At 39.7% G+C, this 13,989-nt stretch overlaps 1 protein-coding gene across 1 annotated transcript; it reads left to right on the plus strand.

Annotated features, from left to right (window-relative positions):
• Positions 1–272: 272 nt before the first annotated feature.
• phf13 (PHD finger protein 13) lies at positions 273–13,765 on the plus strand. The gene is made up of 5 exons (XM_080846354.1): positions 273–326; positions 1,452–1,492; positions 8,209–8,310; positions 10,255–10,966; positions 11,676–13,765. Exons 2-5 carry the CDS (start codon positions 1,454–1,456, stop codon positions 11,900–11,902), a joined length of 1,080 nt encoding a protein of 359 aa, XP_080702480.1. The 5' UTR covers positions 273–326; positions 1,452–1,453; the 3' UTR covers positions 11,903–13,765.
• Positions 13,766–13,989: the final 224 nt, after the last annotated feature.

Consider the following 13,989-nt stretch of genomic DNA (forward strand, 5'->3'; position numbering starts at 1 on the left):
TGTATCTAAAATTATTATTATTGCAAATATTGTTGTTGCTGCTTCTGTTAAATATTGTGTACAAACTGTCCAAAAGCTACCGATTAAAAAGTCTTCTATTTTGGGATCTAAATAGTAACCTAAAAGGAGCTTGAAACCTGGTACACAAACCTTATGATTGGCGCATGAGCACAAGCAGCAAAACAGACTAAGTTATCTCGATAGTTGGTGTCAGTTAGCGAGTCAGTAGCGTAGTGTCGTTAAACGTCGGCATACCAGCTCCATCGCAGTAAGCCAACTTCACAACTCTCTTGTTTCCATTGCCTGTATCTTCATCGTGAATCAAGGTGAATGTCTAATTATGTTGTCATCGCATTTATGATGTTTGTTTACTTGCTGAAGAGCTCGAGCTAGCTAGAAAGTTACCTTAAAATACAGAAATTCGTCTAGCTAGCCTGCTCCTGTAACTAATTAGATAGCTAGCATTGGCCAGAATTGGAAGCTAACGTTAGCTGATTCCATAGCTTCCATGTAATCGCCATTGAGTTAATGCTGTGTCATATCTTGAAGTTTAATTTGAATGCAACTTCTTGTTCTTGTGTATTTGGCAACGTTAATGTAGCTAACGGCACCTGGCTGCTTCTAAGTAGCTTTTGGCGTTAGCTTGCCAGCTTACCTTACATGTGGTGTACACAAACTAGCTAACAGGCTCCGTTTATCAACATGACTTAATTGGTCTAACCTGAGTTAATTATGTCAGTTGATGAAACTATCTATAGAAGAGCGTAGAACGAAGTGTTGTATGTTGTGAAGTTAATTTAGCAATACTACCAGTCATTTGCCACGACAGAAGCTTTTACTTCTGTTGAATTGTGCTAACCTTTGGTGCCGGGGACAATTAGCCATGTTTAGCTAACAGGATGGCTCATCGTTAAATACAGTAGGACTCGTATTTTTAGATTGCTACAAAATGTAAAGGACAATCGGCTAACTTAACCCTGCCCGTCTTAATGGACTCAACGAACTGTATGGTGTGTACGTTTTCGAATATTTGCTATATGTTTGTATGCAGGTGTTCTGGAAAATAGATTATTTAGCCAGCTGGCGAGCTACATAATGGAGTACATCAGAGACGTCGCTTGTTTTCAAAGGTTGACGTTAGCTAACAGTCCGTAAGCTCCGAAAGTTAGCTAACGTACCGATAACTATAAGTTTAAAACAAAATCATGTTTTAATATGAAAGACGAAACCTAACATTGTTAAAAATGTGGCGATGCTCGTTAACTCCGAAGGAAATATCGCTAACGATAATTGTCATACTGTGAAAGTTATTGGTCTACTCGGAAGTTACTGCTAAATTATTATTTGACGACTGAGTTTTTTCTTTGTCAGAACTAGCGTTATTGTGCTATATGGAAAGTTTAATTTGTGATTATGTGGTTAAAGCAAACGGTTTGCTATTTGTTTTGTAGAAATGGAGAGCGTCACCCCTTCGTCCATCTTTGAATCTCAGGTAAGTGGCTAAGGCTAACCTCGAAAACACTGTCTGAGAGAATGTTATTACAGTGCATGAAATGCCCCGTATTGTTATTCCTAGGCATTTTCTTCTTCTTCTTCTTCTTCTTTTTCTTCTTCTTACCTTTTTCTGCGATTAATTCAGCTCGAACCGCTAAACGTAGAAACTTCATTCAAACTTTGTCGCGTAGGTCTTGTAAAGGACACTTATGCTATGTATTTTTCACTTTTCTAAACTTTATACTTTTTAAGTTATTAAAGAAAAACGAATCTAAATGTTCCCATTGACTTACATTGGGCCATTATGACATCATAATAGGGTAATTAAACTGGCTTGCACCTGTGCTTCACTGACACCTGCGGCAAGCCTCCAAGGGTCCTCTTTTCTCTGTACCTCTCCATTCAACTGTATAACTAGGAATATTAATAGACACCTTCCATACTGTACTTTTTTTCTCTCTCTCCTTCTTTCTCTCTATCACTCTCACTCTACTTTCTCTCACACTCCATCTCTCTGCTTCACTCTTTTTTTTCTCCTTCTTTCAACATTTTCACTCTCTCTTTACTGTCTTTATCCAGAGCCACTCTTGTTCACTCTTCTTTCCTTACTTTGTTTCTTCCTCTCTTCTTTCCTTTCTTCTTTCCTTCTTTCTACTCTTCTTTACTTTCTTCTTTCCTTCTTCCACTCTTCTTTCCTTTCTTCTTCCCTTCTTCCACTCTTCTTACCTTTTTCCTTTCTTCTTTCCTTCTTTCACTCTTCTTTCTTTTCTTCTTATCTTCTTCGGCTCTTCTTCCCTTCTTCCACTCTTCTTCTCTTTCTTCACTCTTCTTTCCTTCTTCCACTTTTATTTCCTTCTTCCACTCTTCTTTCCTTCTTCCACTCTAATTACAGTGCATGAAATGCCCTGTATTGTTATTCATAGGCTTCTTCTTCTTCTTCTTCTTATTCTTGTTACCTTTTTCTGCGATTAATTCAGCCCGAACCACTTAACGTAGAAACTTCATTCAAACTTTGTCGCGTAGGTCTTGTAAACGACACTTATGCTATGTATTTTTCACTTTTCTAAACTTTATACTTTTTAAGATATTAAAGAAAAACGAATATAAATTTCTCCCATTGACTTACATTGGGCCATTATGACATCATAATAGGGTCTTTAAACTGGCTTGCACCTGTGCTTTACTCTGCCGTGCTAAGGCAAAAGACCGTAACTTCAAGTTTGGTCAAAAATGAGTTTTTGACGTATTTGTAAAATATCAGCAGTAATTAAACAAATGTACTGATATTAAATGTACAACTAACATGCCATTATCAAATTAAAGCCAGTGACATCAGTATTTTGGTTGATTTCACGATGTATAGGCTACCGACAGTTAGCATACCAAGCTAGGTAGCATTACCATTAGAATTGCATGGCAGATATGCTAAGCTATCGGGCTATTCCCCCACCCAGTGCCTGTGGCTAGTCCGAAAAAGGTGCATCTAAATCGGGTAACTTCGCTTGGCGAGCGGGGGCATGTGGAGGGGGAAAATGGGCCTCATTCTCTATCGTTCTCTCTCTCTCTCTCTCTCTCTCTCTCTCTCTCTCACACACACACACACACACACACACACACACACACACACACACACACACACACACACACACACCCCAATGGACTGACATAGATGTTTTATGTGTTTCATGTGACAATTCAAGTTCATTGTTTTATGTGCTTAATGTGATAATTCAATGGTGTGTGTGTGTGTGTGTGTGTGTGTGTGTGTGTGATAATCATTGTATTGGTAATTGTGATAAATGAAATAGTATTACTACTGATTAATTAATAGGGTCATTATTCCATTGTTATCATACCACTGAGCTTTAACATAGAAGTTACTGCCTTCTGCCTTAGTATGCTTCACTGACACCTGTGCCAAATCCAAAGAACCTCTTCTCTCTCTGTCCCTCTCAATTTAACTGTAACTAGGAACATTAAGACACCATCCATTCTCTATTTTTTTTCTCTCCATCTCTCCATCTTTCTCTCTGTCAACTTTCTCTCACACTCAATCTCTCTTCTTCACTCCATTTTTATCTCCTTTTTTCAATATTTTCACTCTCTCTTTATCTCTTCATCCAGAGCCACTCTTGTTCACTCTTCTTTCCTTCTTCCACTCTTCTTTCCTTTCTTATTTTCTTCTTCCATTTTTCTTTCCTTCTTCCACTCTTCTTGCCTTTCTTTTTTCCTTCATCCACTCTTCTTTCCTTCTTCCACTTTTCTTTCCTTTCTTCACTCTTCTTTCCTTCTTACACTCTTCTTTCCTTTCTTCTTTCCTTCTTTCACTCTTCTTTCTTTCCTTATTTCCTTCTTCCACTCTTCTTTCCTTCCTTCACTCTTCTTTCCTTTCTTCTTTCATTATTTCACTCTTCTTTCTTTTCTTCTTTCCTTCTTCCACTCTTCTTTCCTTTCTTCACTCTTCTTTCTTTTCTTCTTTCCTTCTTTCACTCTTCTTTCCTTTCTTCTTTCCCTCTTCCACTCTTCTCTCCTTTCTTCACTCTTCTTTCCTTTTGTCTTTCCTTCTTCCACTCTTCTTGCCTTTCTTTTTTCCTTCATCCACTCTTCTTTCCTTCTTCCACTTTTCTTTCCTTTCTTCACTCTTCTTTCCTTCTTACACTCTTCTTTCCTTTCTTCTTTCCTTCTTTCACTCTTCTTTCTTTTCTTCTTCCTTTCTTAACCTTTGCATTTCATGCACTGGTATTTCCTTCAGGAAATGCATTTTCTAGTTTCCTTTCTTCACTCTTCTTTCCTTTCTTCTTTCCTTCTTTCACTCTTCTTTCTTTTCTTCTTCCTTTCTTAACCTTTGCATTTCATGCACTGGTATTTCCTTCAGGAAATGCATTTTCTAGTTTCCTTTCTTCACTCTTCTTTCCTTTCTTCTTCCCTTCTTCCACTCTTCTTTCTTTCTTCCACTCTTCTTTCCTTTCTTCACTCTTCTTTCCTTTCTTCTTCCCTTCTTCCACTCTTCTTTCTTTCTTCCACTCTTCTTTCCTTTCTTCACTCTTCTTTCCTTTCTTCTTTCCTTCTTCCACTCTTCTTTCCTTCTTTTACTGTTCTTTCCTTTTCTTTTCTTTTATTCGTTCTTTCTTAACTTTTGCATTTCATGCACTGGTATTTCCTTCAGGAAATGCATTTTCTAGTTTGTAATGTAAGCCAGCTAACAGCTTACCGGTCATCAGTTTTATTACAGTGCATGACATGCCCTGTATTGTTATTCCTAGGCTTCTTCTTCTTCTTCTTCTTCTTATTCTTATTCTTGTTACCTTTTTCTGCGATTAATTCAGCTCGAACCGCTTAACTTAGAAACTTCGTTCAAACTTTGTCGCGTAGGTCTTGTAAAGGACACTTATGCTATGTATTTTTCACTTTTCTAAACTTTATACTTTTTAAAATATTAAAAAAAAAAATATATATAAATTTCTCCCATTGACATCATAATAGGGTCTTTAAACTGGCTTGCACCTGTGCTTCACTGACACCTGCGCCAAATCCAAGGAACCTCCTCTCTCTGTTCCTCTCAATTTAACTGTAACTAGGAACATTAAGACACCTTCCATTCTCTACTTTTTTTTTCACTCCATCTCTCCATCTTTCTCTCTATCACTCTCAGTGTACTTTCTCTCACACTCAATCTCTCTTCTTCACTCCATTTTTATCTCCTTTTTTCAATATTTTCACTCTCTCTTTATCCAGGGCCACTCTTGTTCACTCTTCTTTCCTTCTTCCACTCTTCTTGCCTTTCTTCTTTCCTTCTTTCACTCTTCTTTCCTTCTTCCACTCTTCTTCCCTTCTTCATTCTTCTTTTTTCCTTCTTCCACTCTTTCCTTCTTCCATTCTTCTTTCCTTCTTTTACTCTTCTGTTCTTTCTTCTTTCCTTTCTTCTTTCCTTCTTCTTTCTTTTCTTTCTTAACTTTTGCATTTCATGCACTGGTATTTCCTTCAGGAAATGCATTTTCTAGTTTAACAACGCTAACGTTATGTACAGTAAATTGTGCTAGACAAAAATGTCGAGTCTGTAGAAGTAGCAAGAATAAGATTCATTTTTCAATTTAGTCTGTAGGCAAGTTTAGCCCCTATCTTTAATTTGAGTATACTTCAGTCACATGACCAAAACATTCTAAAAGGTAACGGTCAGGTATTTAGCCTGTCAGGTATTCAACCACTGCACCAGACATTTTACCTCAGTGGTGTTATCAAAGGGAAAGCCTTGTTGAATTTCATAATACTTCATCAATTCTTCCATTTTTGCAAGTTCCAATTTAAAAAAAAGGTTTTGGAAAATTGACAAAATAATTCCTTTGGTAGTTAAATAACAGTTTGAGGGACCCTGCATTTGATTGTGTGTGTGTGTGTGTGAGATCTCTTTACAGACTTTAGACCCATTTTATCTCTAAAGATATAACTGTTGCTACCCCTCTGCTAACAGGAAAACAAATAAAAATGAAATGTGGGTCCCACATACTGCTTGAGGCGAGTGACACCATGGAGTCCTTTTTATTTCATTTTTGGCTTTAGTATATTAGAGGCAAGATCTTTTATGGGACAAGACAACAGTTACAAATAGGGATGAGAACCGATAAGATTCTCTTAACGATTCTTATAATTGGGTAATGGGTGAAAAAAGAGCACAAACGGGTTTTTTACATTAATGTTCTTTTATATAAATTTCTAGAATGTTTACATACACATTTAAATAAAACTTACATAACTTAAATAAAATGTGTTCTGTTTAATATAAACGTTCATAAAAATAACAATGCTCCTTCCTTTTGTAAAAGGGTATATTATTAACTGAGCTGCCAAAAAAAATTTAACTAGCAGTGGCAAAGACTATTTACAATTTTTGTGCAGAAAAATTTGCATGTCTGCCTTCTCTGGGAGGATACGCGATCGCTCAGGGCTAATTGTGTCTCCAGCTTGACTGTATATTTTCTTGTAGGTTGCTTGGTTGTATTGCTAATAGCGAAATATTATGCTTAACGCTTCTAATAGCAATTTAGAGTCCACTACAAAACTTACTTGTATCATGTACAAACTAGGCACTCAGTATATTTAACACTTAGCTATTGCTGCCACTGAATTGGCTACGAGAAACTTATCAATATCGAACTGTCAAACTGAGGGAGCTGCACGCGTTATTATTAACAGAGTCTTTTGTACAGCCTAACCCTACCCTAGAACCAACAGAGGGGAGGCAAGCACTGCCCCTGCCTCTAGCCAACGGCTGAAAATAGAAGATTCTACAGTTAAGCTAGCCTAGTTATGTAGGTTATATATAATATATGACAATGTCCAACATCGCCCATTCTGTTAAGCAATTCAATGCTAAGTTTAGTTATGGTTAACACGAAAACTCAAACGTTTGCTGATAACACACGAGTAACACCGTTATGACTTATGATAAAACATTTTGAGGAGTTTACCTTGGCAAGTTAGGGATGAAGCGCCGACGTTAGTCGAGCTGCTGCTGGCATCGAAAACATGACATTCTTGTAATTTTATACCATGTGTGCTCAAGTGCTTATTCATGGTAGATGTACTTCCTCCCTTTGAGGAAATACATTTTTTACAGAGGTTACAAGTGACCGTGTTTGCATCCGTTCGGGTGAAATAAAGCCACACTTTAGATCGCTTCTGTCGAGTTGCCATTTCTGCTGCGGTCTGAATATTATTAAGAGTTCGCGCATGCACAAACGGCACATAGACCCGTTAACAGACCCGGTTATGAATTTGGCTAACGATTCCAAAGATTCGGCTCATTGGGAACCGGTTCTAAACAAGACCCGGTTCACGGTTCCCATCCCTAGTTACAAATGACCGGCTGATGAGTACATTTTTCCTCTCCACAGTTTGCTTCAATTTTCTGCAGGTGTTGTTTCACACACCACTTATTTTCACTGATTGTGTGAAAACCCATTAATTTTTCCATAGGGATTTTCCCCCCAATTGGAACCAGGAAGTGTTCATATTCTAACACAAACTACAAACTTCGCATCGACTTGCATACTCTATGCAGTATGGTGTTTCAAACACAGCAATTGGCTTCTGAATACTGCGGCTCTTTTGGACTGTTTGCAGTCAAGGTCATTAATGCTTTAACAGTTAGCTTGCTAGCTAGTCTATTTAGCCACTGTAACTTGCTTGCTCACCAAGCTTTGTCAATATGTGCATCATCTAATATAAGCAGTAGACCAGTCAGTCCAGTTAGCAACCTCAGATAAGCCTGCTATTACTTATTGTGTTAGCCCACCACCAAAGCAACATATTTTACTATAAAGGTTTAAAACAGACTCAATATGGTATACATCGTCATATAGTTTGACATTGGTTGTTGATCAATAGTTGCAGATGTTAATTTGATTGTTAACTGAACAGTATCTAAGCTAGTAAAGATATTTAATGTAAAGTAACTAATTTTGTATTATTGCGCCATTTTGTTTTCGCTGCTGCAAACAACAACATTTACTGGTAGATTTCAGTCAGTGCATTAGTTAGCTCATCTGTAATGTGGAGTTACTTGGATCGACGATGGAACGTCCTCTGGGCATGCTTGATTTGTCTGTCCAGGAATAACGTTATGAATACACGTGTCTAAAATTGTATTCTTGCCATAGTAGGTGCTGTTCAACATGTAATAACATTGTGCACATCGGTTTATTGTCTTTGTTCCAGGGATTCAGTCCAACTTCTAGAAGACAGCGTACAGTCGAAGACTTTAACAAGTTTTGTACTTTTGTGCTGGCCTATGCTGGGTACATTCCTTACCCACAAGAGGTGAGTTATTATTTTCAAAATCTCGGTTAACTATGTGTCTGCTGAACAAAAAGTAGCCTACGTATAAGCAAGGTGCTTTCCTCACTCCCCGCACCTATGGTGCACTACACCAGAATTTATTTATGTTGATTATAAAGGGAAAAAGGGACCCCCTTTTTTATTGAGACCTATGTCTTCATCCATGGAGGTACCTGAGTTATTGATAATGGCTGTCAGTCTGGGGCATCACTGGGTGCCATGGGAACTGGCAGGCATTCTGACTTCAAAGTGCATTTTGGAGTCTGGGTTGTCTCACCTCTGTACCACTGAGGTTGGTTTAACGTGAGGCAGCAGTGGTCTATCACAGCTCTGCAAGGGGGGAACATTGTCTCTTTGGGTGTGTCCCCTCCCGTCCCCATTACTGCTGCCGTGCTGTTGACACTTTGTTTGATCCACAGAGATGGTGGTGGCACCTCAGGCAGTCGCTGCCTGTCTTCCCCCCCAGCTGCCCTGCCACTGCTCATCCTTCTCCTCATCTTCCTCCTCTTCGACCCGGAGGGCCCCCCTAAACCAAACCCTCAGTCCTCGGGTAAGAGGGCTCAAGTCTAGCTTCCTCCATGCTCCATCTTAGACCCTGTCCTCAGTCACCATACTTCATAGCTGTTAGCCCACTACCAACAGCACATTTCTTCACGTTAGTAGACCATAAGATGGACAGAATTTTAATCAAAGGCTGAGTATATTTGGCATGGAGCAGAGGGAAGACAGCCCTCATGGTAACCCTTTCTTTCCCTGTTGGCCATAGTTTGTTCACATTAGGATTGTGTCCTGATGCCCATCCATAAATATTTCACGTGTTTTCTGACTTCCTTTTCTGTAATGCCCCGTATGTCTCTAAGCAGAGGCAGCTCAAGGTAAGGTTTTGGGGAGGTTGACCTGAGATTCCTGTCAAATGGTTATACTGTTGATTAATATAGAAACAGTTTTTCACTTTCACTAGCCCTTGTGGCTTTAAAATGCACCTCATGTCCGATTTTATTGCAGAAATGAATTTTCCAATGTGATTATAGCAAAAGAAAGAAATGACCAGAGTATTCATTTAACAAATGTACCACAGCTGAGTGGTGTAATTCTTTAGGTTTTCTTGTAGTTTAATAGCAGGTAGGCTTAATCATGGGGCATCATCTCAAAAGCCAATTTTATATAAAATGCATCTTTTTCTAAACATGGTACTTGGCTCAAATAACATGTTTAGGTACATTACCAAATACATGTTTATGTAAATGTGCCTAGTTGTTATTATTGCTCTTATCTGATTGGTGTGTTCCACCTTCAGCTGGAATGTTCTGTATGTCAGTGTTGTGTGAAACTGTCATTATCGTTTGATTGAGTTTCTTGGCATTGACTTCTACTCAGGTTTGTGATCCCATAAACTGAGTAATTTAAGAACATGCCCTTCTTCTTCTGAGGGGTGACTGCCTAAGTGGTTTGTCAGTTTGTTATCTTTAAATGATTTGAAGAAAAATAACCACACTTTGTGGGGGTCTTCCATTTGTTGTTTGTGTGAAGTATAACCGTGCAGCTATACTCATGATAGGACTCGTTTGAGTTGGCCTCCTTTGCCTCAGTTTGCCTTCTTTGGTAAGCGCTGTGTATGTAGGCCCCATGAGTGGATTTAGGATGAGTGCTTTGAAGTTATAAACATTTTCAACATTTTCATTGCCAGAGCAGTGTAGAAAATGTCTGAAATGCTAAATCTAGGGTTAGGGGTGGGGTTTAAGGAACCACTGCAACATAAGATGTCTCGGTTACTCAACCTTAGAAATGGCTCCACAGATGTACAGGACCTAGGAGCCTTTAATGATCATCCAAGTGTTATGTGGGGTTTGACAGAGTTGATGCCAAACCGCCCAATGTGTAAGCTACCAACCGCTCACATCCGCTCCTTCTGCTCTGCTTCCCCAGGAGGGCTCCCTGAGGAGCAGCTCCAGCCCCCCCAACAGCACCGGCAGCACAGCTGACAGCGACGGCTGGGACTCGCAACGCCTCAGCAGCTCCTTCCCCTCCTCAAGCCTTCCCCAGCCCTGCCCGTCCAGTGGCCGCACGAGCTTTGGAGGTTTCAAGCGTGGACCAGAGACCAGAGTTGAAGACGGTTCCCAGCTCCGTAAGCGCCCCAAGTCGGCCGGCCTACTCCTGGAGAGCCGTGGGAAGACGGACACGCTGCTGAAGAAGAAAAAGAAGAAGAAGTTGAGAAAGAGTCTGGGTGACGACGAGCCAAGCGGTGTTGGAGAGGAGGTCCGCTCTCCATCTAAGCTCACGCTGAGCTTTGAACAAGCCATCAAAGAGGAGCCAGAGGATTATCTCAGTTTCCCCATACCCACTGCCTCTCCTGCACATACTCAGTCACCAGATCACCAGCTAAGCGGCAGTCCATCTCCGTGCAAGAAAGACCTTTTAGTCTGCAAGCAGGAGCCAGACTCTGCTCAGTGCTCTCCATCCTCAGACAGGAAGGAGAGCTTAGAAGTAGACGCCGGGTCCAGGTTCTCCGATGGGGATGCAGCGGTGGTGAAGTTGGAGGGGCTTCCTGAAACCAGGTCTGTGTTTCGTAAGGGGAAGCAGCTAGTTTTCCGGGATGAAGATGGCTCAGAGGATGACGAGGACATAATGGTGGACTCAGGTATGTTCTATGTGTATATTCTTGTCCTTCAAATAGATGGAGTAAGACTTGTCTTTATCTGGGCAAGTTTGACCCAATAGCCCCCAGGTTCTGGGGGTCGATACAACCCGGAATCATATTTTTCGTATTGTCTTACTACATGATGTTTTTGTTATTAAATAATAAGTATGTATCGCCATGGCAATGTTTTGGGACATCAAAAGGATGACGGAATGAGTTGTCTCTGCAGTTCACTCCCTGTATTAACATCTTTTGGCAGTCAATCAGAAGTAAACACCAGGCCTGATATAGTGTTTCCCTTGTTGACATAATTGTACGTGATCAAGTCTTGCAGTATACCACAATGAATGCACACTACAGCCTAGATATAAGAACATATTTTAAAACTTGTCAGTAAAATTGATGGAAGTATTGTGGGCACAGTTTGATATGACACTATCCAGGCAACGTTGAATAAGGTGTTTGAATGATTGGTTGATCCACTAGGTGCTTTAACTGCTGTTGAAGTAGTGATATTAGTAGGAGAAGTATTTTCAGTCTTTGTTTAGTAAAGCTGGTATTTTGTCCAAGTTTAAAATCCAAACATACCTGGCATATGTATACCATTTTTCTAGAGATGGTATGGGTTTAATACTGTAACCATGGTTATCCATTTTACTTGCTGTTGCTGTGACAGTTACCAGAGCTCCTCCTCTTGTGTTTTCTGCAGATGATGACTCCTGGGATCTGGTAACATGCTTCTGCATGAAGCCTTTTGCTGGGCGGGCCATGATCGAGTGCAACCAGTGCAACACCTGGATCCACCTGTCCTGTGCCAAAATCCGCAAGACCAACGTGCCCGAGTCGTACATCTGCCAGTGCTGTAAAGACATCCAGTTTGACATACGGCGCTCCAACCGATCGCGGGTGGGCTCCAGGAAGCACCTGTTAGACTGAAGCCCCTCCTGCCCTTTGCACAGACTCTAGTCTCACTGTTCCCCCTGTCCATAAGCCCTGTATCTAAACACAGTCCCCTCCCCCCAAACCTGCACACTAACTCAGCCCAACTTCACTGTCTTTTTGTGAAGGTCCAGCAGTGCAGAAAAGGGGACAAGACCACTTGTGACACCCCCCCCCCCCCACTTATGTCACATTGAGCATGACCGAGGAGCACGATCTCTGCATGGCACAATTTAGAGGTACACTTTTTTTTAAAGGGGAAATGGTACTGTCCTGGAAAGTAGGGCTTACTAGGACATGGATCAGGCACAGCAGTGGGATGCTGGCAGAGACTTGCACTTTTAAAATAATTTCAGTAGGGTTTGCCAACTGTTATTGGAATTAAGAGATGGGAAGGTATATATGACACAAAAAGCTAGATATATAAATAGATATCCTGAAACAAAAGGTTTTTTTTTGTTTGTTCTGCTGCCCTTGGTGTATATCCTGTATTTTTGCTGTTCCTCTTGAAAGCTATTTTATTTCTAGGTTTTGATGTGATTCATTTTTTTTAAGAAAATGTTATATGTTGTTTTTCAATGTATCTATAAATGTTCAAAATCAAGTGGCTTCATTCAGGTTTTCAAGAGTCCTGAAACGGTTTTGAATTATTATTTTGTTTTGTTTGTGTAAAGTACTTTATATGCTCAAGATGGTCATTTGTTTCCCACAAAAGGTAATGAGAGCTTCAGCGTTAGATGTGGGATTCTGTGTCCGCTTACAAGCTTAACAAAAAGTGTTTAAGTTTTACTCAGCCTTGTGTTAAGTACACAAATGTTTAGTGTTGCCGAAATACAGTATCCATATCATGTTAGATTGCCAGGTTCATTGGTGCTCTAACGGAAATTAAGTTTGTAGTACATTGAGATTCTTCCTTCTAAAGTGTTGAAATGGTGTTTGAAGACTAAAGTGAATAGAGATTGGTGGTTCAGACTGGCGGATGTAAAAGTGTGATTTCATTTTGAAACTGCTCTTCCTGCCCATGTTGTCATGCACACTGTAAATAGTTCTCTTATGCCAAAGTGATCTTTCAACAGGAACCAAATGACCGTCATTTAATTATGTAGGTTAGTGTTTTCTAACTATTGGTAACAGAATTTCGGGTGGCGGCTTTTGTTGTCATTTGCACCGAGAACATGTGTGTTTCCTCGTCATTGAAAAGTTATGTGAAGTTGTTTTTAGACTTTTTTTTTTTTAGTTTACTTGTTTTCAGTTGTTGCACTGCTTATGTCATTTGGCGAATAATGGTTGTACTTACCATTATATTTCAAGAAACAAACAGAAAGAGATCACTTTTAACTTTTTGAAAGTATTTCACTTAAACTCACATCGTCTTACATTGTCATTTATAAAGACTGTCATTTCCAGAGTGTTTGAGATAGGAAAATAAGCAGTTGTGTTGTATTTGCCACACAAGTTCAAACACCACAGAAAGTCAGTGTTGATACAAACCTGTTAATATATATATATTTTTTCAAGCTTTAAATATGTATCAGGTGTAAGTATGTATTTTTTGGAAGCGACAAGCTGTAATAACTCATTCATGTGGTGTTCAAATTCCGCGTATATATCCCTTTTGATGGTAAGCGTATGCTAGAAATTAAGCAATGTACAGTTTCAATGCAGCAAGTAATAGTCAGTGATTTAACAAGTTAAGACACAGGGCTTTGGGCTCAAAGTTAGTTTTCCTTTTTGTTTGGTGTGGTGCTTTATTCCTGCCCTCCAGTCGATCAGCAGGTTTTGGAAAGGTTTGGTTCTGTCCTGGGGTTCCCACAGTTCCGAGTGGCAGGGTTGGGCACATGTCAGTGATGAAAGCTGTTTCTGTGAAACTCTACTGTTATAAAGAAAAGCTCTTGATTTTAAATGTTGAGATAAAAAGATGTGGGGCCCGAAAGCCCTCTTATGGATATACAACTTTGCTTGTGTGTGATGTTTGAATGAGAAATAGAAATGTTGTGTAATTCAGCTTAGAATTGCAATTTTTCCTGCTATCCATAATTTCCGAAGAAAGTAGAATTCAACACAGAAAATGATTTGGAGATGTT

Source organism: Sprattus sprattus (assembly GCF_963457725.1).
Source record: "Sprattus sprattus genome assembly, chromosome: 10".
In the NCBI taxonomy this organism is placed as follows: domain Eukaryota; kingdom Metazoa; phylum Chordata; class Actinopteri; order Clupeiformes; family Clupeidae; genus Sprattus; species Sprattus sprattus.

Excerpts from the sequence above, each read along its gene's own strand:
- phf13 (XM_080846354.1), top strand. The coding sequence starts at position 1,454 with ATGGAGAGCGTCACCCCTTCGTCCATCTTTGAATCTCAG. Across the intron at positions 1,493-8,208 it reads CGTCCATCTTTGAATCTCAG|GGATTCAGTCCAACTTCTAG; the intron begins GTAAGTGGCTAA and ends TCTTTGTTCCAG. Across the intron at positions 8,311-10,254 it reads ACATTCCTTACCCACAAGAG|GAGGGCTCCCTGAGGAGCAG; the intron begins GTGAGTTATTAT and ends CTGCTTCCCCAG.